The sequence below is a fragment of the Pipistrellus hanaki genome (assembly GCF_964339955.1).
Source record: "Pipistrellus hanaki genome assembly, chromosome: 16".
In the NCBI taxonomy this organism is placed as follows: domain Eukaryota; kingdom Metazoa; phylum Chordata; class Mammalia; order Chiroptera; family Vespertilionidae; genus Pipistrellus; species Pipistrellus hanaki.
Genome location: NC_140518.1, coordinates 17,542,061 through 17,569,127, shown reverse-complemented (window position 1 = coordinate 17,569,127; position 27,067 = coordinate 17,542,061). Strand labels below are relative to the sequence as shown.

The following is a 27,067-nucleotide window of genomic DNA, read 5'->3' as shown; positions in this document are numbered from 1 at the left end:
TGGTGCACATGCAGGCTGAGGGGCACCGTGAAAACCCAGGTTAGAATCACCCCCTGGCCCGGCTCTCTGGCTGCCAGCCAGGATGACAGGGCAGGGGGCTGGGCTGGTTCTTAGGTTACCTGCTCTTTGGGTATTAGTTCCAGTGGAAAGGAGACGCCGCAAGTCATGTTACCAAATAACCCCTCCACCTCCTCACCTGCCGGAGGTGAGCGTCCTTATCTGGCTCCTGGTGGCCCTGCCCTCCGAGGGCTGGTCTCCAGCCCCTCGTCCTTTCCAGCCCAGAGTGTTTAGACGGCCACAGGCTAAAGTTAACAGTCTCTGATTTTCAGATAGTTAAGAGACAAAAATCTATTATGGGTTGTAAAAAAATGGGTTTGTTGTGAGGCTGTCTTCCGTCAGCACTTGTGGGACGGCTCTCGATGACAGGGCCCCGGGGGGACAGACATGTCTGAGCCTGTATGGGCAACACACAACGCTGCACTCCCCAATGGGTTCTCTGAAAATTTTAATTTGTTCCGACAATAAAACTAACACGGTGTAAGGACTTAAGCCCTCTGGCTAGGCAAGACATTAGGACCCTTGAGAGAGAGCACCGAGGCAGCGGCAGGAGGCGGGGATGGACTCGTGGGAAAGGAATGCACGGAACAGATGGACTATGGAGGAAGGGCCGGCGGTAACAGGCCAGGACACTCTGCCCCAGCCTTCACCGGTGCTTAAAAAGGAAACACCCTTCCCCCAGCTGTCAGACAGAGGGCAGGGGGCAGGGGGCACAGGGTGCTTATTGCTTGCCTCTCCATGGCCCGCAGGTCTGGGAACACTGGGAAAGAATGGAATCTGGCTGGTAGGAGAGCATGAGTGGGAAGAGGAAGTCACACAGTTCTCCGTGTCAGTGAGTCAAAACCCTGGACTTGAACTTCAGCCCCCAGGGCCAGGATAGCATCTCTTCCTTCTGAAGAGGTCACTGAACTCCCAGGACTGGGAATATCCGCTTTCTGGCGGGTCCGGATCCCTGGTTGGTGTCTCAGAAGCCTTGGAGCAGTAAAGAAAAGTTTCTCTCCGGAACTTCTTTCCCCCGCAGCAAGCAGGCAACTCTCCTGGCAGAGAGGTCCTTTCTACCCAAGCTGCACCCGGAGGGTGGGAATGTGCCAGCGCTCAGGAAGGGCCGGGAGGCTCGCTCGTCCCTCCCGTGCTGGAAAACGTGCACCTTCCTCAGGCTCAGAACTCCCAGTCGTCCACCTCCAGCTCTTCCAGGTTGGTTACCAGGCCGAAGATCCCACTGTGACCCTGAGACTGGCTGCCCTCAAAACTGGTGATGGGGGTGACAGGCCGCAGTAACTCGGGCAAAGCCTCTGAGGCTCGTCGCTTGATCTGGAGGAGGAAGGGGCGGGGAGGAGGGGGGGGGGTTTGATCCTGCTGCTCTGGACATCCATGGCCCGTGGAGATGGGCCTTTGGAGTCAAGAGCTTCTCTAGGAGGAAGGAGCAGCACCTTTAAGGGCTTCAGAAATGGTCGTTTCTCTGATTCGAAGGGAGAAGAGATGCCTAAAGACCCAAAGCTAAGGGTGTTGGGGAGTCAAAACCACAGGAAGAAAACAGAGCCTTAGCAAAGGCCTACTGTACCTGCTTGAAAAAAGAATGGCTCAGGAGGGTGCTGGCACTTGGTCTGCAGAGAAAAGGGGAGAGAGACCAACATCACCCTGTGCCCAGGTTTCCAAAATCCTGCTGCTTACACCTCACCCTCAAGAGCCCCTCTGCTTCCTCCCTCAGCACAACCAGCAAAGCAGCCAGAGCTACTCAGCCTGGCCTCTTAGCAAACCCTTAGGCTGACCCCCTGGCTGTTGGGGCTTGGACTCCTCCCCAGAACCCAGACCCTTCCAGGACAGATGCACCCTCTCGAACCCTTAACCCCCAGAGCCCACCTGCTCCCTGGAAAGCCCAGCGGAAATACCTGACATCCGGGTTGCGCTGAAGGCACTGCTCCACGAAGTGGTGGAAGTGGGAGGAGAAGGTGCGGTGGTAGGGGTGGGATAGCGAGTCTCCGTTGGAGGTCCTGGGGGTGCTGGTGGCCAGGCTGTCACTCAGGCCGGAGTTGGCCGCTGAGCGCGAGGTGCTCATGGTCAGCTCCTCGGCGGGGATGGTGCTGGTGTCCAGCAGGCAGGGGACTGTGCCGTTGAGCTTCTCCAGCAGCATCTGCGGGGGAGAGACCAGGACTGGGCTGGAGGCTGGGAGAGCTACAGTTTCTTCACAAATACACTTTCCCCCAAATACACATGAGATTGGGGGGGGGGGGGGGGGGGGCGCGCGCTAGAGAAAAGACAGAAGTAGAATAAGTAACTTTTCCAAAGGAATGCTTGGCAGCCACACCCAGCTAGGCCAAGCTTTTGCAGAGGGACAGCAAAGAAGGGCCCCCTTCAATGTGGCTGCAAGGAAGGCGCTCAGTCTCCTGGTTACAGGCATCAGGTCCTTTTAACTGTCGAGCCCTCACCCTGGGGTGGAGGCAGCAGCCGACAGGCTTTCTTTGAAGCACAGCCCCAGTTTGCCAAGCCCGGGTGGTCTGATGGGGCCCATTAGCAGCACCTGCAGTGCCACAGCCTGGGCTGGCGCTGCGGCATGCTGCACAGGGGCAGCACACCCGGGAACGGGCCAAGCTTGGACCCAGACTCAGCACATGTGAAACCCACCCCATCTTGGAGATCTGCCTAAGACCCTGTGGATTGCTCTGTCCAAGCCAGAAACCTGGAAATCTCTTTCAAGCTGCAGTAGTATGGTGGCCACTTAGTATATGTGGCTATTTATATTTAAACTAGAGGCCCGGTGCATGAAATTCATGCATGGGTAGGGCTCATAGGCCTGGCTGGCAATCAGGGCCAATTGGGGCCTTCTGGCTGCCAGCTGGGGCCTCCCTTCCCAGGCTGCTGGCTAGTGCCTTCCTTCAGCCCTCCTTCCTTCGTTCTGTGCCACCCTCTGGTTGTCAGCACACATCACAGCGAGATATCAGTCTCCCAGTCAAACTCCTGAGGGGACACTTGGCAGACTAGCCTTTTAGATATATAGATATATATAGATGAATTTAAATATAATTAGGTTTAAAACTCAGTTCCTCAATGTGACTGGCCACATTTTAAGTACCTAATAGCCACAGGCGGCTAGTGGCTACCATACTGGACAGTGCAGATATAGAACATTTGGGTCTTCTCAGAAAGTTCTATTGGACCATGCTATTCTGGATCTTTACCTTCTATTCACCTTAAAGAGCCTTTTAACTCTTCCCTGAGCATCTTTCTGTCTGTCTTAGATTTTCTAGATTCCTAACTTAGATTTCCACACCTTCCTGATCTCCCAGATCTAACCCACCTGCTAGCGTGAGCTTCCTCAAATATGGGTCTGATGCTATCACTCTGTGCTTAAAGCCTTCAGTGAGTCTCCACAGCTTTGCAAGAGGAGCCAGGTGTCCTGACGTGGCATACAAAGCCCTTCATGATCTGCCCTAGCTTCCTCCTCCAGCCACATCACCTAGCTCCCACGCCCAGATGCTCCTATACTTGGGCCATTTACCACTACTTGCTATTGCCCAGACCCTGTTCTTTCTTGACTCTGGATCTTTGCTGTTCCCTCTGCCTGATAGGTTTACTTCTAGTTCCCATTCTTCAGTTAATTCTTATTTACCTTCAGGCCTCAAGTGTCTCCTCCCAGAACTCTCCCTGGGCCCCTGCTCTACAGAGTTCCCCTTTGACCCTTCTCTAGCTGCCCTCCTCCCCGCAGGGTGAGCAGGATGTGGGTTCAAGAGAGAGGCTCACTCAGAACTTGTAATGCATCCCCACTCCCCCTCAGTTCTCACGTTCCAGGTACCGGGGACCCAGGCAATCTGCTTCAGTGACCCAAGACCACTTCTTGGACTTGATGGGCCTCCCTGGGTCTGCCTCCCGGGGTGACCATGCCCCTGGCTGGGTACGCCCAGGAGTGGCCAAAGGCAGTTATTGTAAGTGGCATGAAGAGAGGTCTGAGAGTTCTGAATTCTATGTATATTTATCAAGGTAGGAGGACAACGTATTTTATACATTTACAGACCTGTGAGCTGGACTTACACATTTTAAAGGCACCTGGTCAGCGGGCCTCCTTTTGCACCCGTTCCAGGCCCTGCAGCTGTTAGCAGTGGCCTGCCCCTGAGCTCCCCTCGCCTGCTCTCCATTTGCACAGCAGTTACCACACAGAAGCAAACCGTTACACAACCATCCCCCTGGGCGGGGCTCTAGAAGGAAAGCCTGTCTTTCACCGGATCCTGACTGCGGTGGGTAATCAACAAGCATCTGTGGAAGGCAGGCAGGCAAGAAGGAAAGCACTGGGTGCAGGCTCACCTGGGTGGCAGGCATATCCTTAAAGGGGACGTGGCCGTTGGCCAGCTCACAAGCTGTGATTCCCACGCTGTAGATGTCAGACTTGGCATCATAACCCTGCAGATTCTAAGTCAGGAGGAAAAAGCCACATATCACTCGGTGTGTAGCCGTGGTCATTATTCTTAGAGGAAGAACGGGGCGGAGCTATCACTGAGGAGAGGGAAAGAATGCTTCTCCCCAAACCAGGGCCAGCTGCGGAGACTCTCCTTGCTCACACCATAAAGAGCAGCTGCTAGTTGAGAAGGAAGGGCTGTTTGAAATAAGCAGCAGGAAGTGTGAGCCCCAGGCTCCAGCTTAGTTCAGGGATGGAGAGAGCACCAAATGCTCACTCCCCACAAGATGCAGAGGTCTCTGAAGGGAGTGGAAACAGCGGAAGCAGTTTGGAACCCCACAGCGGGGTACCTACTGGTACTCCCTCATTGCCAGGTCCACCTGCCAGCAGGAACGCCTCCCTCCAGGAGCCCTTCCTGCACCGGAGGCAGAGAGCACCCCTCCCGGGCTCCTGGGGACCCGTACAGACCTGCTGGAGGACCTCCGGGCTGAGCCAAGGCAGAACCTTGATACTGTACTTGGGAAAATCGTGGACCACCCGCTGCCGCTGCCCGTGGCTGATCATGCTGAGGTTGCTGCGTAACCCAGACAGGTAGACCTTCCCGTCCATGGAGATCAGAATGTGGCTGGCTTTGACACTCCTGTGGGGGTGAGGGGGCAGGTGGTGGGAGGAGGTGTCACCGGACAGCAGGAGCCCCGCACACTGCAGACCTTTGGTCTTTACACACTAGATCCAGTCAGCTCTGTCCCCGGCAGCGTGTGTGTGTATTATTTGTGCATATACATGTTTTATACACAAATACACACTTTTGTGAGAAGTTTCAAACATTCCCCCAAAAGAAAAAATAAGCATGACCCCCACTTACATGTCACCAAATTTTTGTTAAAGTTCTTTTATGCTCACAGATCACTGCTCCCCCACCACCTGCTACTACTGACCTGTACGTTTTGTTTGTTCTTGTAAAGTGTATCATGGTTTTGTTTGCATATGTGTTCAATTTCCCTAATGCTACTGTGATATGCACCCTATTCTTCCTTTTCCTCTCAGTGCTGCATTTGAGACCCATTCATGCTGCCCTCTGGGGTGGGTCTGACACTTTTACTCATCCCTTCTTCCAGCAAGGGACACCCCCACTGTCTCCCTCCGTGAAGAGGAAGTGATGTTGCATACAGGTCCCGGATGGGCCTGCGTGAGGTTTCTTTGGAGTGCACACGAGGCAGCACCGATGGTTCTGGTTCCCAGTGACCCTGACCGGCTGTGTCGGGCCGTCGTCCTCCACTGTACAGACAGGCGAACCCACCGCCTCACCACACTGGGCCTGCCCCGGCCTCCCAACGTGCCAGGGCCTGGTATGTAAACTCACATCCTCCTGTTTTGCTTTTATGATTATTGCTCATATGGCTCTTAGCCTTTGGGCTTCCTCTTTTATAAACCTCATATTCTTCAGTAATTTTTCTATTGTTTTCCTATCCTTTTCTTGGTGATTCACAAGACTGCCTTGCTACTAACCTCCTGCTTTAGACAAAGCTACCATCTCCCATGCTGTCACCCAGAGAACAGGTCTATTTACCGAAAAGGGCCTAACTTCGTTTAAAGTGTCCTTTATTGGAGAGAAATCCTTAATCTTAAACTCACCAATTTTTTGTCTTACATTTTATGCTTCTAAAACATTTAGAAGTTCTAAATATTTCCTTACATTCATTTCCTGCTAAGTCTGTAGTTTCACATCGACATAAGGTCTTTAATCCGTCTGCAGGGCTCCTTTGTATGGGAGGTTAGGCAAGGGTCCCGTTTTAATATCTTCCCTACGATGAGCCGCTCTCCTGACACCACCTACTAAGCATTCTGTCTTTTCCCAGACTCTCAGCATAGGGCTGACTCTGGGATGCACACACCAGTTTGGGTGTCCCAAGGAAGAAGGGGTCAGGTGCAGTGGTCCTCCTCAGATGTTCCTCTCACTCAATACTAAGGGCCAAGCTGCTCAGTGAAGAGCAAGTCAGCACCGACATGCTGGATGCTCTGCCCACCAGCTCAGAGGCAAGGGCAGAATCCCACATCTGGCCTCTCTAACTTCAGTCAACCTTCCAGTGTTTACTTGAGGGTTCCTGGGCACAGATCCCCGCTCCTGTGAAGGGTGAATAGGCCTAAGAATGCACCTGTGTACGTATCCCATGTGGTGGATGTAGTCAAGAGCCTTGAGCACCCCCTGCAGGATGTAAGCAATGGCCAGTTCATTCATGCCATCCATGAAGTGAGTAGAGATGAGATCCTTTGCAGAACCTGAAGAAAGGAGTTATGGGGAAGTAGGGAATGGTAACAGAGAAAAAATACAGCATGTAAGCCAGCTGGCAACAGATTCTTAGAACCACTCCCCCCAGCCCTGCTGGGAGCCCTTTCCTACTCACCATATGCCATGAATGGCGTGACAACCCACAGCTCATTGTCTGCAATAAAGGTGGCTCGATAGGGCAGAATATTGGGATGACTGAAGAGTTTGGACACATGAAGCTCCCCCTGAAACCAATGGTAACTGAAGTCAGAATCTAGGAGCACAAGGAATGACACTCAACAGGAAGGTGGCAGCATGAATAAGATGGATGCTCCTCTGAGAGTCCAGGAGCCTACCCAGGTGCCCTCTGGGGTGAGAGAAACCAGGCTCTGCTCTCTGCCAGCTTCTGCCTATGTTTGGCTCTGCCAGCCAATGAGAGGGCCTCCAGAAACAATTCCTGAGAACCGGGAAGCTGCTAATAGCAGTTCCTCACCACGGAGGCGATGAAAACAAACTGTTGATTGAAAATTTCTGAAATCCTAAACTTAGCTCAACTTCAAGGCCAGGGCACGGAACACCTCTTTAAGATAGAAAAACAAGAAATGTTTTCCTATCGTTAAGGAAAAGGTTGTAGGCAAGGAAAGAAAGCATTAAAGAACAAACAACAACTACTAAACATTGGAAGCTATTTCTCCAGCTAACCTCAGATTGAGAGATCCCTTCCTTAGAAGCAGCTATAGGAAGTGTCAGACCTACAAAATTTTAAAATAAATTTTGACAAGATGTTTAAAAAAAAAAATGGACAAGAGGACTAATAGAAACTCTAGGGTCCTGGCCTGTGGGATGTGAGCTAAGGCCAAACAGACAGTACCTCCTGCCTGTCCACTGCTCTATAGGATAAGAATCTGGAAGTCCATTATGCTCTAGAACAAAGTCAGATATGTATGTTTTTTCCCAAATAACTCAGTCAGGACTGACTTTCTGTCACATCCTCAGATCCGCTAAACTGCTCTGAGCCTGTGGACCAGGATTACAGCACCATTAGACGAGCATGGTTTCAGAAGAGCATTGAAGGGAAAGAAAAGGTCAGCTACCTGCACTGAAAATACACAGACCCAGGCCCGGAATCGAAGGAGTCTCAGGGCAAGCCTTCATCAGCCAAGGAGAATTCAGTCCCCTGTCAGTTATTAGACCTCTGGTCCCTCGGGTTAAAATGAGAAGGCAGCTACTTGATTCTCCAGTAGAAAGGAACCTTAGGCAAATAGGGTGCTAAAAGCAGAAGAGTGGCCTAGCCTCTCTGATTAATAAATAAATGAGGCAGGAAGGCGTCCTTGTAGAGAGGGAATATAGATTGGGCTGGGCAGCATTACGGAATCCTTAGTGCCAAATGCTCAAGGTTCTTTACTGAGAGCTTCCGTAGCTGATCGACTTGGTCTACCTTCATTTCCTGCCAGCTGCTTTCAGAAGATGGAGGTAAGAGATGCCTTGTAATTACTACTGGAGTAAAGAGCCCACCTCCTAGTGTCACATCCACATTTTTTTTTTTTTACCTGCAAGAACGTCACCATCTCATTGGAACAAGCTTCTAGGTTAATCCTTCGTACCGTCACATACTCTCCAGTTGGTTTGTACCTTGCTAGGTTCACTGTCATCAGGTCCTCAAATCCTTTGCCTAAAAGAACAGAGGATGCCATAAGCAAGGTCAACAACAGCAAAGGGTTTCTTCTTCCTTCAACAAACTTGATTTCAAAAGAAAATGCAAGCTAAAACTTGCACTACTGTTACTTTCATGGCTGACAGTTCTTGCTTCTTTTCCTAGTAGTTCCTTCTCAGCCAACCATCTGACTGACTCTGGTCCAGGACACCAGAAGCGTTAAGCCAAAAAGAACAAAGTATAAGAACTCCTTTCCTGGGAACATGATCTCCTTTCCCATACTTGGAGAAACAAAACCCAAGAAGACCCAACAAAGCCAGTTCTGTCACCACAGCCCTCTAAGTAGCCGACAGCCTCAGGCACACATTCATGGCACCCGCCCCCTGGAGCTCCAAGGTCTTGGCAGTCCGGGACATTACCTATAATGGTGAGTAGCTCATAACACCCTCCCTCCGGCAGAAAGCTACTCATGATCTCCTGCTTGGAGAAGGATGCTATCGACTCTGAGCTTGCCTCATTGGTCTAAAGAGAAAGAAAAATTGGTTAATAAGAGAAAATTGGGGGGAGGGGGAGTGGAGAGGCGGTAATTCAGACCTATGAGGAGACTGGCATCTAAACAAGCAGAAATTCTGGCTCTGGTGCCAGCACTCTGATGAGGAATGTAAAGTAAAACATCAGGTGTTTGATGTATCCACTATCCACGAATGCAGGTGGGGGACAAGGGCCAGTAACAGCCAGCTGTTGATTTGCTTGTCCTTCCAACAACTGGCTCATTTGCTAAGAATATAAATTTCTTTTAAAAAAAAATTTTAAGTGTTTTTCAGTTACCGTTGACATCCAATATTATATTAGTTTCAGGTACATAGCATGGTGAACATGATGAAATTCCTACTTGGAAGAAGGATGTCTGGAGAAAGGCACATTTGCAGAAGAGAAAGGGGATGGAGAGATGGGAGGGTCTCTTGGGTTTCCTGCTGCATCAGGGTCCGATGTTTAAGGTCCTGACTATAAGATCCCAAAAACCTTGCTACAGGGAAAATGTGGCCATAAGGAGCCTCTCTCTAGCAAACCAAGACCTCAGACCAATCAGTCCCTCAGACATTTCCAAGGGAAGCAAGAAAACAGACACTGGGCTGCCGGGGCAAGAGATAGAGCTGCCAGGTCTCTGTTATCAGCTCAGGCAGCAAAAGTGACCTGCTCCTCATTCCTGCTCATTCCTGCTGTAAATGACGCTGGATCCCAGCCATTAGGATTTGGGCATCACACCACTGGCCCTTGAGGTACTGAAGGAAAGCGCCCAGCAAAATACATGGCACACTAACAGCTCTTCCCTCAGTTTAATAGGCTCAGTTTCCTTCTTCCAGACCTAAATGTATTTGCATGACTGAAGGACTGCGTATTTTTCTGATTAATTCCCTTTCTTTTGGATCCTCTTTCTTTGGATGTGTGTCTAACTGAAATGGAGAGCCTCAGGCCAGCTCAGATTTCGTATGCGGACCTCTAGTCAGGAAAAGGTCTTGGTGAATATGAAAGGCCCTTGGCTCAGTGCTAACCAGAAGAATGTGAGCTGAGAATGTTCTAATATGGCAGAATCTCCTTGTTAGGGATCCCTGATGTTTCAAGTACACCTGGTTTCAAAACAGTTGATGCTGCCAATAAAAAAACAAAGTAAGTGGGGTTCTGCCTCCTGCACCACTTACGCTGACAGTAGAGGAACCTAGTCAAGCAAAATTGAGCTTGATCAGCAGATTATCATTCTAATTTAATCCATTTCTACATTCCTAAGATTCGTCCATGTTATTATATTTAGCCTATGGTACAGCCATGCTATGTAATGTTCACCTTGGGGACATAGCTCGATTTATCCATTTAATGTTGATGGGCTTTTTGGGTAGTTTTTCAGTTCTGCTTCTCTGAATTGTGCTACTAGAAACATCTGCATGTGTTTCCTGTTCATATATGCAAGAGTTCCTCTAAAGCTTATACCTAGGAGTGGAATTGCTGGGTCAGAGTATATGAACAATCTACTCTGTGAGATAAGGCCAAATTGTTTTCCAAAAACGGTTATACATATACACTCCCACTAGCAATGCATGCATGTTCTTGTTGATCCACCTTTTCCTCCCCAACACTTGTATTCAGACTTAATTTTTGCCAGCCTCATTGTGGGTTTGATTTACATTTCCCTGATTGCTAATGAAGTGAACATCTTTTCTTATATGTATTGGCCATGTGGGTTTCTCTAAGGTGAAAGTGCTTCTTTCTGTCTCTTGTCCATTTTTCTACTGAGTTGTTTTAGTGTAGGATTTCCCCAAAGTTTACACGTCCAAGTAAGTTAGCAAATGCAGCACATTCTCTTATGGAGAATCACCAGGCATACCTACATATTCAAGGCTCTGATAAGTCCTGTAGTAAGGAAACTTGTTCAACTTTGTTCAGCCTAACACTCCCCAAAGGTACTTGTCCACAGAACCCTTTTGTGCCTAACATCTCTTAAATGTTGGGAAAGATAATTTGGAAAGGCTACTTTAAGTAAAACATATGGTGTAACATAAAGACCATAGGCTTAGGGGCCAGCCAGAGGCAGAACTTGAACTCAGGTCTATCACATGTTCTGTGACCCTGGGTGCGTCACTCTGCTCTCATGGCATCTCCGCTGTCTCATCAGTGAAGTAATTCCCACTTCATAGTGTTGTTGTGACAACGAAATGAGATACAAGATGTAAAGAGCCTAGCACTGCTTCGTTTTCAATAAATGTGAATTCTGTTCTTCTCCTTCCGCTTTGGTGTCTGCTTTTTGGCCATTCTCCTCCTCACCAAATAAGATGGAACAGATAAAACAGAGAATCCTAAGCAGAGCTTGATCAACAGTTAAGGTTGGTTTGATTTTGTTTTTTATGCTTGTGTTTTCAAATGTTCTGAAATCAAATTCTAGGATCATTTAATAGCCACTGTAGCTTCTTGAAACTACTTTGTCTTCAGAATAATCTACAGATAGGGTTACTTTACTGCATACTGGGTGCCTCACACAGGCAAGAGAGAGAAAAATGGAGTAGCGATTGGAGCAAAAAGCTTAAACCAAGAGCTCTGAAATGACAACTCCCCATTTATTTAACATTTACGAGCTGCACGCTAAGTTTTTCCTGAAGAATCCCATCTTTTTACCTTTATACCTCTAACTGCCTGCTCATAGTCTTGCTCCGCAAGTCCTGTGCTCTCAAGTATCAATCTACTCCTCAATGAAATCAGCACCTCCAGTTAACATGAATCCAGGGCATTGCTTTCAGTGCCCACGTGTTGGACCCTCCCTGCGTCTAGGACCTCACGCCAAAGCACCCTCCCTGACTCATTACACCTGTTGCTCAGTCTTAGAAAACTTGCACCAGCTGCCTATCTCATGGCTGGTTGCTCATTACTGAGGTCTTGACTTAAATGTCATGTATTCATTGAAGACTCTGTCCAGCTAAAGCAAAACAGGCTCCTAGTCACTTCATTATCTTGCTTTCCTTTCTTCATAGTAGGAATCGCTGCAGTTTATTTACCTATCGCCTGTCTCTCTACTAGGATACAGGCTCCACCAGCATGGGCCTGGTCGGTCTTGCTCACTGACACAACAATGCAGGCATTGTCTATGGAGAGCTTCAGGCCAGCTCCCATTTCATATGCTAGTCAAATCAACAATGCTGGGACACACTTAAAAAAAATCATTTAAACAAAGTTTGAACTTAGGATGTTTTCTGCCCATGATCTCATCATTCCTACCGGCTGAAAAGGAGAGCAGGGTAAAGGTGCCAGACAGTTCCACTGGAGACAGGGTTCAATATAAGGACCTTTGCCGGAAATGCCAGCCCTCATATAACACGTCCACTAGGGGCACGTTATAGATCAGAATCTGTACCTGCACGTGAGAAAGTACAGCAGGTCCTCAAAGAACATTGTTTCATTATAACATTGATGAGATGCTGTAGGAATCTAACTCTTGTGTTCATCAATTAGTCTATGGTAATGCGTTGTTTCTCTTAAAGTTGCAGAAGCTATTGACAATGTTAAGTGAGGACCTACTGTACTGAATATGTTAGCAGGTAACCATATGGTCCCAATGAGAACAAATCTAGGGCTACTTTGGAGTTCTCTGATCTCCAGGAAAACTCCTTAATGTTTTTCTAATTTGAAAGAGACTACAAAGTACAGCTGGAGTCCTGAGATTAAAATATTTATTACATACATTTTAAATGACTCCCTTTGGAAAACGATAGATACTTTTTTATTACCCAAGTCCCTCTTCCTTGCTAGGAGTGCATATAAAACAACTGCTACACTAGGCTGCACTCTAAAGACACACACTTGTTGTTGAGTCTAGGTAGGGAATGAGTCATTACACTACTGATGTGAATAGTTAATAACTTGACAAATATTTGTACTACCTTTGTTGACTATAGAAAACTCCTCAAAGTGTTCGTTTTAGAAAATAAAATTCTGTAGATACTGAGAGTGTGAGATCTTGGGCAATCTGCAATTGCATGAAATGAACTAGCCTAGTGGTTGCTGTGGTCCCTCGGCCGCTCTGTCCCCAGCCCACTGGACACAGCACTGCACTGAGGCTTTCTCCTTTGTGGAGGTCCTGTAGGTTTGAGCGCAGAGAGAAAGCAGACTTTCCTTAGGAAAACAAAGGCGGTATTTTGAAAGGAAGAGGTCTGGTCTGAGATTGCCTCATTATGTTGTTTCAGATTTAGAAAAGGTAAAAAATCAGGTGTAAAGGATGAAATACTTAGTCCATTTTTTTAAAATACAGCACAGCATGGGTTTATTCGTTTAATGCATAATATCAAGTTGCCTAGAGAAAGAAACTGGTTCTCACAAAGCCTACTCTTAGTTCCCCCATCATGAAAAGCAATTTTTTCATTTTGAAACATTTAAAAAATACATAAGCTACTGATATCCAGAAATGACCATGACATAACTTTGTTTAAAGAGTTCAGAACAAAATACAACACAGCACACAAAGACAACACTGCTAGCAAATGAACACATTCAATCACAGGTTTCACACGGGATAGCTTTTTGGTGTAACATCAGCAGCTGTGGAAATATAAATATTATATATAATTGGCACTGCCTTCTGGAAAAATACCTAATTGAGCTATAGAAAACATGTTTGGTCTCCTGACTGGAAAATATTTGGATATGAGAGAGGTGCTTACCTCTAGCTAGCAGGCTAAGTAAGCACAGCCAAAGCTTTACTCAAAATTCCTAGTCAACATCATCATCCTTCACTTGACGGGGGCTGCTTGCAAAGGTGCACATGTCTGTCATCTGGAAAGAGTAGGAAGTCGCCCTGACTGGTGTGGTTCAGTTGGTTGGAATGTCGTTCCATGCACCTAAAGGTTGCAGGTGTGATTCCTGGTCATGGTACATGCCTGGATTGCAGGCTTGGCCCTTGGTTGAGGCTCGTGTGAGAGGCAGCCAATCGATGTTTCTCTCTCCCTCTTCCTCTCCCTTCCTCTTTCTAGAATCAATAAAAATAAATAAATAAATGAAAGAAAGAGTAGGAAGTCTATTTAGAAAAGGCTTTTTACTCTCTGATTCACATTATCAAAAATGTGCATTGGGTGTTATTTCCTTAGGTAAAATAAGCTAGGAGAGTTGGAAGCAGGGCAAGTCTTATAGCTTTAGCTAATAATAAAAAATGCATTTTCTGTTTTATAGTTTTTAATTTTGGGTTTTGTTTTTCAGGTAGGAGATTTGAGGGCTTGCCTTACAATCTAGACTGGGAGCAATGTCATCTCTGTGGACTAACATCTATTATTAATAAACTAAGGATGGAAAATGTAATACCTCTAGCCACTAAAAGATAACCACCTTTCAGATTGTTGAAATGTTCTCCTTTTCTGGAGGGGTGGAGGGCGAGGAGGGCTGGGAAGGGGAGGAGACCTTAATCCCCAGGAGAGAAGCAAAAAGTGCCTGAGATTTTTTTTTTCTTTTCCATTTTCAAAGTCTACATCAAAATCTTTCCAGGGTGAAACCTGAATCTCTACAAGTGAAAGAATTACACTTAACATAAAGCTCAATGACAGATAAGCAGAAACATAAAAATGATAAGCCAACAAAACAGGTGAATTTCCACAGGAAGTCATCTCCATGCAGCAGCCACAGTGGAAGAGCCTGGAAAGTCACTTACTTTTCTCCGAGTGTCACCCGGAGGCTGCTCTGGAGTAGAGAAATGGTTGTTGGCATTTTGTTTTTTAGCAGAAGACACACCACATTCAGAACAGCAACTACTGCACTTAGGACTACATTTATTAATAATAATAAAAAACACTTAAGAGTCATTAAAGAGAAAAGTGCCTGCAGTGCTACATATAAACACACACACACACACACACACACACACACACACACACAGTAAAATGCTGCAGATAAGATGGGGTCAGGGAACTATTCTATGGGTATATTTTACTGAGTATAACTCAACTGCTATAATTCTGGTCATACATTGACTTTTCATCAGCATACAATGTTATATTCAATAACCTAGTTTCAGAGACTAAAACTATAACAAATAATTCATTATAAAGTTAGAGTGTTGGCTGGCTATTTCCCAGGGAGAGCAGGACTAGAAAACAGATTTTCTAAAAGTTTTAGCCCTAACTGGTTTGGCTCAGTGAATAGAGTGTCAGCCTGCGGATTGAAAGGTCCCAGGTTCAATTCTAGTCAAGAGCATGTACCTTGGTTGTGGGCACATCCCCAGTGGGGGGTGTGCAGGAGGCAGCTGATCGATGTTTCTCTCTCATTGATGTTTCTAGCTCTCTATCCCTTTCCCTTCCTCTCTGTATAAAAAAAAAAAAAAAAAAATCAATTAAATATATATTTTTTAAAAAGTTTTAATTCAGCAACACATGTATGTTGAATTAAATCTAATCATTACCCAATTAGATTCTCTAGTCAGACATTCTATTCTGAATGCAAATAGAGCAAAGGCTTTGGAGCCCTCTGATGCTTTTGGTGAAAATGAAGAAAGCAAAAGACAACTGAAACAACTTTCTGCTCTTAAAGTGGGCAAATTTTGTATCTGTGCTTTTGATTTTGTCCATGCTGTAAAAGTGATAAAAATATTCAAAGCAAGATTTTTAACTCTAAAGCACATGTGTCAAACACAAGGCCCGCGGGCCAAATCCAGCCCGCCAGGCCTTGCAATGTGGCCCGCACCGCGCTGTCATCACTGCACTCCGCTGTCAGTTTATGACATTGTCAGTTTATGACTGTTCAGTAAACCATTCGGCCCGTGATTTAGGCTGGATTTTAGATTTTGGCCCCTTCTCTGATTGAGTTCGACACCCCTACTCTAAAGTATTGGAATGCATTTCCAAATATCTTAAATTAGAAATTATAACATCCATGTGCTCGAGGAGAGTGGCTGCAGAGCCAATTAGCCTCAATTTATCAAAATTATATATATATATATATATATATATATATATATATATATATATATATATATTTTTTTTCCCCCCCCTTGGACATCAGTTTTCTGGTACACAAATGGCAGGAGCAGTTGCTTAAGATGGTCTGCCAAAGGTGACTAGATTAAAGGAAATCAAACCCAGTCTTCCAGAGTAGAGGGCAAATTCCAAGTTGTACAAAACTTGGTAACACACTTCATCAAGCTGTACACAATGTACAGAAGAATCTCTTCACCCGCCTCCGATCAGAGACCAGGGAACTGACAAAAAATAGCCAGCGATCCTACACTGAAACCAAAATCCATAAATTCAATTCACACACACTGGAATATTTTAAACTAATTGATTATACACTGGATTCCCAATTCCATTTCCATCAATGCCAGTGTTTACTTTTAAGCCATTGTATCCCCATTAATGATGGGAAGAAATTGAGAATAGGACCAGAATGTAGTATTTCTGTTCCATTAGCCTTTCCTTTATTGTTCTTTATAAGGAATACAAAAATAACTCCTCATTATTCTGAACTCTCTTTTATCTAAAACCCAATCCTTTGAAAAAGTTGATGAAAAATACTGCTCCAGAAGTTTTTTGAGTGGCATTAGGGAAAATAAATTCATAGGTATCCCCTAGTAATGAACAAGTTTGAATTTTCAATTACTTAGGCCTACTGGAGGTATTCTGGATCAGTCACCCAATGCATTCAATCTGATAACCTGTTTCTTTAGCTACAGATGCCAAAGAGAGTATCTTGGTGTTCAGACACAAAGAATGCAGCCCTACTACTATTATGTTTATAGAAAAGTATTTTATTTACTGTAAATTAAGGTCACAGTTCCCCAAATGGCTCAATTTGAAAAAAGCCAAAGGAAAATGCTTTGCCTATTAATTCTCCAAGTTGCAAACCTAACTTACTTCTGAAATCAGCATTTAGGTTTTCCAATAAGAGGTTAATATTTTTGTCCTGACCAATTTTTTCCTTAGTTCTCTTAAGTCTCATAATTTCTACAATGAAAATATGAGTCAACTAGACTGCTCAGTAAAAACAGAACTTTCATACCTTTTTTGCTTCCTTCGTCCTAACTATAATTTTACTTTTAAAGTCTTCAAAGCTAGCAACTTTTAAACACTTACATTTTCCTTTAAGAATATATATTTCAATTGGACAAAAACTTAGAAGAAATACATGTGCCTTTGAGTAAATACTGGCTTTCTAATAATCAAGACAGGATAATGATAACTACCAGATTAGTCCTTAAGTTTTTGGAAAACCATGGTTTCAAAAGGAGCCAAATAAATATAGCAACTATAGTGTACACTTTCCTTTAGAATTGTTAAATTCTGTGAATTGATTTAGTCAACAAAAGAGCAGTGAGATTTATCCTAAAGTGATGGCCTAATGCCATACTGTACTTACCTCCAAATAGTTCCAAATCTCTTAAGCCCTCAACAATGAACTTTTCCGACACCCACCGCTAAAGAGGAAAACCCCAAAGAGAATTAGTATTTCTTCCAAACCACAGAACATTAGCTATCAGCCGTTAGAGAGACAAACAAAACACAACTACAAAAACACAATCATGCATTACAGTTAAGGTACATTTCTATGGAAAAGTTTTGAAAAGAATCTTGGCTTTAACAGCAGAAAACAATAAATGAATTCCTTTCTCTGTTCCTCTTTGCATAATTTGATGAATCATTCTTAAAGCTGTCAGATTGAGGAAAACCCAGTACTGGCTCTAATAATGAAGAATGTTTTTCTCCATTCTCTATGTAAAACAACCTTTTGGATCCATCTTACTCATCCCATGGCTCCCTATTACAGATGCTCAGGACCACGAGTGCCAATTTGAAAATTACTACTAGAATTCACAATATAGAATAGAGGGATGAAACAGAAGTTTTCCGCAAGCCTCTATTAGTTTGTAGAAAAAAATTGCAAGCTGCGTATCCTTCATCCATTAGGATCTCTAAAGTCATCACTGCTTACATTTGCTACCAAATGCTACCCCTTTACAAGGACAGGACTAGCATGACCAATCTATGGTTCACTTTACTGGCCTATTTCAACCAACTATTGGATTTCCACACACTCATCAGGGGTCTGGTTTCACCTGTATCAGACTGGGTTGAAATAGAAAAGAAGCTCACATTTAAAAGCAATGGAATCAAGGTTGTATTTCACATAAGGACTGGTGTTAAAGTTTGGCCTGGATACATTCTTTCCACTGGAGAGAATCTGTTTTTCCTCTCAGCTGACAGTGAAGCTTACTCTTTACAATGTAAATTGTTCTTATATATATAAACATAAGAAAAAAGATTAAGCAACATTCAGAAATAAGCTGCATAATAGGAATTATAACTTGGAACTATAACATCATTCTCCTTCTCCAAATTAGATCTTTTTTCCTAATTAAAAAACACAACACTATCAATTAAAAAACACTTGATATAAAAAAATCACATGCACTGTGCCACAAGATAGTTAGTAAAAATAAACTATCACTTTAATATTTAAAGAAAGTGATATACTCATAATGTATCATAGCATTTATACATTGTTGCAAGATTTTAAAATAATTACTATTGCTTTCAGAAATTAAATACTTGATAAAAAATAAAATATACTCTTTTATGAAATCATGGTAGCTTGTAAAGAGACTAAATCCAGTATTCATTCTCAAGGTCATTTTAGCTGGTGAAGTTTTCAGGTATAATAAAATGTTTCATGTTAAGAAAGATTTCAATTAAAACCTATAATTGTATTTAGAAAAAAGTGTTCCGAGGATTACAATTTAATACTGATTTTTCAAACACACCAACTCGCTGAAAATTCATAGGAAATGGGCAGATCGTTAGTGGTTACGTACCTACACTTTCAACTCATTTAATGTTGAATGACGGATATTCACAAAATACACCACTTTGTTTCTTCTCTATCAGACAAGCTGGTGGGTGTATTCTGTGTCTCTGGTCAGCCTCTGCCTGCCAGCTCTTTTCTCTGGAGTGGAGGCTGCAATACCTGCTTTACTTCCCACCCCCTCACTTCTGCATGATTCTGAACGTCACATAACAAACCACCTACGGTACTGCCAAAACACTCTGCTCTCCAGAAAATAAAAAACAGTAAAGACAGAAGAATAGAAACACTCACCCTAATTCGCTCTGGTTTACTTACAAGAAAAGACATGAGTTCCTAATGTGTAGGCCTATTTCAATTTCAAAAATTTAAACCTAAAAGGAAAATAAAAACAGGTTGAGTTAGTCAAATCTTCTGTAGAAATATCGTTTGATGAATAAAAACTTACTGCAAATCTACCATTCAAAGCAGTGTACTAAACCTATAAATTTCTAGATTCCAAAGATTTGCTTAAGAGACACTTTCAGTGACAATCAACCTGGATGTCTAATCTGAAATATTGCAACCTCTATAAGAAAGAAATTTATTATATGGTTTTCTTCTTTAATGTTTAAACTTCTCTTGGCTCAATCCCCACTGAATCCTTCCCTGAAGTAATTTTCTTCTATTCATGTGTCTGTTTAACATCATCATTTTTTAAAAATTTTAAATATTTTTATTAATTTTTTTACAGAGAGAGAGGAAGAGAGAGGACAAGAGAGAGAGAGAGAGAAACATCGATGTGAGAACAAAATATTGGTTGCCTCCTGCATGCCCCCTACAGGGGATCAAGCCTGTGCAACCCAGGCATGCGCCTTGATCAGGAATCTAACCAGTAACCTTACTTTCGGTGCATGGGATGAAGCCCAACCAACCGGAAATTGACCTGCCACCTTTTGGTGTATGAAGTGACGCTCCAACCAACTGAGCAACCCAGCTAGGGCAGATAGGTGTTTCTCTCTCTCTCCCTCCCTTCGACTCTATCTAAAGTCAACAGAAAAAATATCTCTAGGTGAGGATTAACAAAAAGCAAACAAAACCTGTGGATGCCTGGCCCACCTTTAAAAATTTTAAATCAGGAGGTCTGGGATGCACAAGGAGAAATGGGCAACTCCCTATGGAGTTCAGCAAAGACAAAGATTACTGGAGCACCCTGTGGAGGAATAGCTTTTACCAACTCCTGTATATAAGATTATGTAGCCTCTGCTTGAAAATACCCCAGGCCAGAGACTCACCACCTTATCCGGGAGCCCATCCTATCTGTGGACAACTCTGATGACTGATTTTTGTGTGTGAGCTCCAGTAACTGGGAAAAGAGTAGTGTGTCAATAACAAAACAGGAAAGCTCAGAGGTGGAAGTGGTTTTGGTGGAAAGATGAGTTCAACTTTTTAAATCATATTTCAATTGAGAAAAGTTATATATTCCAAGAGGAAATATATATATTCAGTTAGAAAAGTTAAAACTGATGCTCAAAAGAGAGATTAGAAATGGCTACATGGAGTTCAGAGTTAAGAGGTAAAGCTATACAAGTGACAGGAATTCACTAACGGAGAAATGGTGAGAGAAAAGCAGAAGGCTGGGAAGAGCCTTGGGAAAGGTCCATAGTGAGGACATGGCACTTGAAAGGCAGAGAGGAAATGGAGCCCAAAGGAAAAACTTTTAAGATCCTGCTTTCTGCCTGGCTGGTATGGCTCAGTGACTGAGCATAGACCTATGAACCAGAAGGTCACAGTTCGATTCTGATCAGTACATATGCCCAGGTTGTGAGTTTGATCCCTAATGTGGGATGTGCAGGAGGCAGCCAATCAATTATTCTCATCATTGATGTTTCTCTCTCTCCTTCTTCCTTCCTGAGATCAATAAAAATATTTTTTTTAAAGAAAGAAGAAACATCCTGTTTTCCCTTCAGAATCACCTTCCTCCCCCCAGACCTGTCCCTCTCAGTTGTCTGGTGCTACAGGAAGTCCTCCCTATCTCCCTTCCTATCTATGGTAAATGTTTGGCTTCTGTATTTTTAATATGTTTTTACCTGAGGCCTGGTGCACAAAATTTGTGCACTGGAGGGGGGTGGCCCTTAGCCCAGCCAGCGCCCTCTCCCAGTCAGGAAGCCCTCGGGGGATGTCCTACTGATGACTTAGGCCCACTCCCCAACTGGCAGTTGGACATCCTTAGCACTGCTGTGCAAGCAGGAGAGGCTCCTGCCACTGCCACTGCACTTGCCAGCCATGAGCCCGGATTCTAGCTGAGTGGTGCTCCCCATGTGAGCCCACTGACCACCAGAAGGCAGCTCCTGCATTCAACATCTGCCCTCTGGTGGTCAGTGTGCATCACAGCCACCAGTTGTTTTGCCATTGGGCCAATATGCATATTAGCCTTTTATTATATAGGATTATATAGGATTGATTTTAGACAGGAAAGGAGAGGGAGAAATGGAAACATCAGTCAGCTGCCTCCTGCATGCCCCATGAAGGGGATCAAACCAGAAACCTAAGCATGTGCCCTGATTGAGATTTTAACCAGAGACCTTTTTTTTTTTTTAATAGCATCTGTTGCCACTCTTTAAAAAAAAAAAAAAAAAAAAAAAAAAAAAAAAAATATATATATATATATATATATATATATATATATTATTGATTTTTTACAGAGAGGAAGAGAGAGGGATAGAGAGTTAGAAACATCGATGAGAGAGAGTCATCAATCAGCTGCCTCTTGCACACCCCCTACTGGGGATATGCCTGCAACCAAGGTACATGCCCTTTGACCGGAATCGAACCTGGGACCTTTCAGTCCACAGGCAGATGCTCTATCCACTGAGCCAAACCGGTCTCGGCTAACCAGAGACCTTTTGGTGCATGGTCGATGCTCACCCACTGGGCCACACAGGCCAGGCTGGCCTCTGTATTCAACCCTTACACCTATCACACTCTTAATTTCCTTGAGGGTAGGGAATAGTCTTGTTTACTGTTGCATTTTCAGGGGCTACTATGCCCAACACATAACATGGGCACTCCCCTGTCTGCTAATTCAATAACAGTAAGAATGAAAGCAGCAGACATTTATGGTGAACTTACTGTGTGCCAGGATCTGTGCTAAAAGCTCCGCAGAGATCAGCTCACAGTATTATCTTCCCTGTTTTATAGATCTGGAAATTTAGGCTCAGGGAGGTTCAACACCCAGAGTCACACAAGCAAGTGGTAGAGGGCTGATTAGATCTTCTCCAATGCCTGCGCCCCAGGAACCTGTCAAGAGATGCCCGGGAGACCTGTCAAGACTGTGTATAATGCAAAGGTATAATGATGATTGAGAAGGCATCAGCTGATTTGACAGTGTTGATGCCCAGGGGACAAATGGTATATAGCAAGGAGGATTCACTTATTCATTCCGCCCCCTTCCCTATTTTTGGCACTGGTTTTCTAAACTTCCTCCATGTCGGCAGTTACAACTATAAATACAGCATTTGAGCCACAAAACCACTTAAGAAACTGGTCCAAGGGTGGGGGAGCCGATTTAACTAGCTCAGCCCCGTCACTCATGGCAGAGGAGGCTCCTGGCCTGAGACAGGAAATCAGGTAAGATTCGGTCTCTTCAACTCATCAACCCATCCATGAAGCCCTGCCTGACGCCGCCCATACCTACTGGACGATGGTTCCAGTTCAACAGCTGTTTCGATAAGAAAGGGACCCATTCGAGCTGCTTTTCCTCTTTAGGGGGATAAAGTGAGGATGTGCTAGGATGTCTTGGCGGAAGGCTGGGCGGAGAAGTTAGTCGCCCATCTTCTGAAAACTTGAACTATTTCAGTTAACCACGCCCCTTCCCTCGCACTCACTTCCCATACCCCACCCACCCACCCCGCCATCTCCACCCCAATCTCCCGCGGACAGAGACCTGCTTGGACAACCAGACCATCGGGAGCTCTTTGTTTGGGCTCAGTCAGGGGCTCACCTGGACCTCTGTGCGCACACAGTCTCCCCCAGCTTGGGGAGCGATGGGGATGCGGGACAGGGGGCGGGGGAGGTAAGCACTAGGCTCTGCCGGCTGTCTCTGGGCTCCAGGAGGACACATTGAACCTGGGCCCCAAGTTCGCCACCTGGACGTCAGGGGCAATCAGGGGCGGGAAAGCAGGCGCTCGCCTCTCCCGCCCGGTGACTCCGCTCCGGTGTCGCCCCGCCAAGGCCCAAGCCTATTCTGCTCTCGGGATGCAACCGCTCACGGAGGGAATGGAGTTGGGCTCGGCGACAGGGGGCCCGGGAGGGCTGATCGGACCGAGGCCCGCCCTGAGGAGGTGGGATCGGAGTCAGGGCGAGGATGGACGGATGATCCCTGGACCGCACCAGGCGGCCCGCCAGTCCGGTACCTGGTCCTGGAGTTGGCGAGCGGTCGGATCGCGCCTCAGCTCCGCCTCCTTAGTTTATGGCCTCGCCACCGCCTGGCCGGTTGCTGGGAGGGACGGACGCTACGTGCCATGCGCAGTAGAGGGGCCCTGGGAAAGCTGAGCGCCCCGCCCCGCCCCGCACGGGTGGGGAAGCTCCGCCCCCTACGTCCCCAACTCCGCTTGACCCCGCCCCGCGCGGGTGAAGAAGCTCCGCCCCCGCTCGGCCCCACCCCGCCCCGCGCAGGTAAAGAAGCTTCGGCTCCGCCCCCTCGCGGGTGAAGAAGCTCCGCCCCCGCCCCGCCCCGCCCCGCCCCGCGCGGGTGAAAAAGCTCCGCCCTCTCACTTCCTCTCCCTCCGCTTGGCCCAAGCGCGTCGGGAGCTCCGCCAGGTTCCCTGGTCTCCTGGCTCGGGCATCCCCTGCCGGCTCCGGGGTGCGCGTTATCTCAGTCCGCGCAGACCTGCCTGAGGGCTTTCCGTCTCCAACCGAAGGGACTCGAGTTCCCAGGTGGGTGGACGCCACCGAGACCGAGCCTGTCGGTCAGGGCTGCGGGGTCGGACAAGGGCTCCCCAGAACCTGGTGCCGCCGCAGCGGGAAGGAAGGGGGGTGATTTCAGTCATGAAGAGTTGGGGGGACCACTCTGAGGGAGACGAACCAATGCTAGCTGCTGACTGGGCTACTTTGGGAATTTTATTTTCCAGTGATGGGACTTCAATGGAATCACCTGCCCTGCACTTTAGAGAGACAAGGGGCGGGTGAGAGGAAGCACAGGAAAGAAACAATTGGTTGTTCCACTCTTGGACGCATTCAGTAATTGATTCTTGTAGGTGACCTGACCCGGGATGGAAGCGGCAGCCTGCCTATGGGGACCACGCCGACCAAATGAGCTACCCCGCCAGGGCACACTTTTTAAAAAATATTTTTATTGATTTAAAATAGGAAGAGAGAGAAACATCAATGATCCCACTGGGGATCAGCCCGCAACCTAGGCTTGTGCTTTGGCCGGAAAGGGATCCCAGGACCCTTCAGACCGCAGGCCGGCGCTCTATCCACTGAGCCAAACCGGCTAGGGCGAGGGCACACCTTTTTAAAGACATGGCAAATGCCCCCTCACTAGGGTAACAAGCTGACAAGTTGCAAAAGTGAAATCCACACTTTCTGTGCTTTAGGGTTACTTATCTGTAAAAGGAGGAAAACAGCTCAACTAATGGGACTACTTTCTTTATCTTTCCCCTCACCTGGATCCTGCCTCATCTGCAGCCCTGAGAGATACACTGTTTGCAGACACCTGTAAGGTTTTCTTTGATGAGGAAGCTAGCCTCAGCCAAGGCAGGCAGGGCTTGAGAAATGACGAAGCAATCTCATGTGATGGAACAAACCTTCCTTTTGTGAGTGCGTTTTTTGTTCTGTTTTGTTCTTTCAGGGACTTACTCCAACCACTGAGTTGCGAGGGAGGGTGGGGACGGTTTTTTCAAAATTGGATATATATATATATATATATATATATATATATATATATATATATATATATATATACCCCCAGAGATCCTCGGTTCGATTTCCGATCAGGGTGCAAGGATTCGGGCTTGCTCCCCAGTAGGGGGTGAACAGGGGGCAGCTGATCAAAGTTTCTCTCTATATCCCTCTCCCTTCCTCTGTATCTAAAATCAATAAAAACATATTTTTGGAAATATCTAAAAAACAAAAAGGTTTGAATGCCTTTCATTTTAAAATTTTTGGTTTGATATTTTTTATTGATTTTTAGAGAGGGAGGTAGAAACATCGATGAGAGACCATCGCTCACCAAACTCCAGAAACTAAATCCTTTTTGCCATTGCTTTAGCAGTCTGTAATAGAAGCCACTCCTATGGGTATAATTGTCTTCCCCCTTACATCCTTTCAAATCATTCAAAATGAGTGAAGGCAGGAACAGTAAAGGAGAGAGAATCCAGGGAAAAGTACCATATTTCACCCTTCCCAACAAAATAGACCCTTGTAGACACTGCTCTAAATAATTTTCACATTGCCCATTTCTACTGGGTGAGTGGAGTGAGAATACTAATGTATTTCTTTGGTCTAAGACCCATCTGAAGGAAAGAGGTTCACATCTTGGTGCTTGACAGAAAAAGGTTCTACTACTAAGGAAACAAAATTATAAACGATTGCCCTGCCCTACAAAAAAACAAACTGTCAAATACTGCAAATAAAGTTAGAGAACTCTGATAGAATCTGCTTGGTTTCCATTAGGAGAAATAACATGAGAATAAACCAAAAATGCACCACTTGGAAAATAGTCCTAGGTGATTTATTTTTTTGAGAGAGGGGTGTTGGGTAGAGACATTGATTTGTTGTTCCACTTATTTATGCATTCACCAGTTGATTCGTTTATGTGCCCTGACCCTGGATCGAACCCCAACTGTGGTGTATCAATTGCTCTAACCAACTGAGCTACCTGGCAAGGGCACATTTAAAATTTTTAAAAATATATATTTTATTGATTTTTTTTACAGAGAGGAAGAGAGAAGGATAGAGAATCAGAAACATCCATCAGCTGCCATCCGCAACAAAGGTACATGCCCTTGACCAGAATTGAACCGGGGACCCTCGAGTCCACAGGCCGACACTCAATCCATTGAGCCAAACTGGTTTCGGCACATTTTAATTTTTTAATTTAATTTTATTTTTAATTATAAGAGGAAGTTTTTTTTTTAGAAAGTTACAAACATAGACATGAGCCAGTTGGGCTGGGCAGGCTCAGGAAACAAATTACAGAAGCAAAGAAGAACCTTTGAAGCTGCGGGGAAAGAAGGTAACACACCTGGGGAAAGAAGAGGGGAATGGGAAAGGTGCTGTCTGCTTTGGAGAGGGAGAGCAAGAGCGCTACTAACATTTTTTTGAAAATCCTCACTTGAGGGTATGTTGTATTATTTTCTTTTATTGATTTTTGAAAGAGAGAAAAGCATCCACTAGTTACCTCCTGTTCGCTCCATTACTGGGGATCAAACCCGAAGCCTAAGTATGTGCCATGTCTGGGGATCGAACCCATAACCTTTGGGTGTATGAAACTACACTCCGACCGAGCCACCTGGCTGGGGCACACCCCTAACACTTTTACAATGCTATCGTTTAGAAGAGAATTTTACAGGTACTCTGTCTTGGTGTTGATACACCTGCCATAGAGAAAATAATTACTATTCTTACTTTGTAGAAGGAAGAACAGAACAGAGACTCAAAGAGGTTAAGGACTTGCCCTGTCAGTGGTCGGCAAACTGCAGCTCGCAAGTCACATTCGGCTCTTTGGCCCCTTGAGTGTGGCTCGTCCACAAAATACAACAGCCTGGGCGAGTCTATTTTGAAATGGCATTAGAAGAAGTTTAAGTTTAGAAAATTTGACTCTCAAAAGAAATTTCAATCGTCGTACTGTTGATATTTGATTCTGTTGATTAATGAGTTTGCAGACCACTGCCCTAAGTCAAAGGATTTGTTACTGATTTTGTTGGCACTAAAACCCAGGTTTTATTTCCCAGTCCAGCATTTGTTTCAGCGTTGCTAAGTGCCCAGGCAGTATAGACAATGTTGGAGAGCTTAGTGGTTTTCCAATGTGTGACAGTTAACGACATTCACTTCTCTCTGTCCTGATTCCTAGAAGATACCGTGTCCTCTAACTCAAGAGGGGGACGACTTCAGGGAGAAGCCTATCAATAACAGATGGAGCTCTAAAAACAGAAATATTTTAAAAACTGGCAACAATTAAGGGATTGTTGTCAAGGCCAAGTCTTTCAAAGGAAAAGCATTTAAGTGATTTTTATTGAACAGAAAAAACATTCCTATGGGCTTATACTGTTGGAGAGAAACCCAAGAAAAGTAAAGGCGGCACTCGGAAATTTTTGTCAATGAGTTTAATATATGTCCATAGATTACCATTCATATGAATGCTTAAATTACAAAATTAGCTGCCATGGCCCAAATG

At 45.3% G+C, this 27,067-nt stretch overlaps 1 protein-coding gene across 7 annotated transcripts; it reads right to left on the bottom strand.

Moving 5' to 3' along the window:
* Positions 1 to 488: 488 nt before the first annotated feature.
* On the bottom strand, positions 489 to 23,193 carry STRADA (STE20 related adaptor alpha). Of its 7 annotated transcripts, none has more exons than XM_084863787.1 (13): positions 23,082 to 23,187; positions 21,799 to 21,966; positions 18,982 to 19,061; positions 17,245 to 17,302; positions 8,787 to 8,889; positions 8,264 to 8,385; positions 6,850 to 6,958; positions 6,601 to 6,724; positions 4,913 to 5,084; positions 4,354 to 4,458; positions 1,947 to 2,188; positions 1,619 to 1,661; positions 489 to 1,368 (listed from the first exon to the last, which is right to left on the bottom strand). In XM_084863787.1, exons 5-13 carry the CDS (start codon positions 8,836 to 8,838, stop codon positions 1,216 to 1,218), a joined length of 1,122 nt encoding a protein of 373 aa, XP_084719913.1. In that variant the 5' UTR covers positions 8,839 to 8,889; positions 17,245 to 17,302; positions 18,982 to 19,061; positions 21,799 to 21,966; positions 23,082 to 23,187; the 3' UTR covers positions 489 to 1,215. The 7 variants fall into 7 exon arrangements, with proteins under 7 accessions (XP_084719913.1, XP_084719914.1, XP_084719909.1 ...); XM_084863788.1 differs by having other exon boundaries at positions 19,006 to 19,061; XM_084863783.1 differs by lacking the exon at positions 23,082 to 23,187 and adding an exon at positions 14,546 to 14,574 and having other exon boundaries at positions 21,799 to 21,926.
* Between the last annotated feature and the right edge of the window lie 3,874 nt (positions 23,194 to 27,067).

Bases quoted from the DNA above. Each gene is read 5' to 3' on its own strand.
- STRADA (XM_084863783.1), bottom strand. From the start codon at position 19,017: ATGTCTTTTCTTGTAAGTAAACCAGAGCGAATTAGG. The intron at 8,386-8,786 runs GTAATGTCCCGG...CTGTTCTTTTAG, and splicing joins TGAGCTACTCACCATTATAG to GCAAAGGATTTGAGGACCTG. The intron at 1,662-1,946 runs GTATTTCCGCTG...TTTTCTCTGCAG, and splicing joins CAGCGCAACCCGGATGTCAG to ACCAAGTGCCAGCACCCTCC.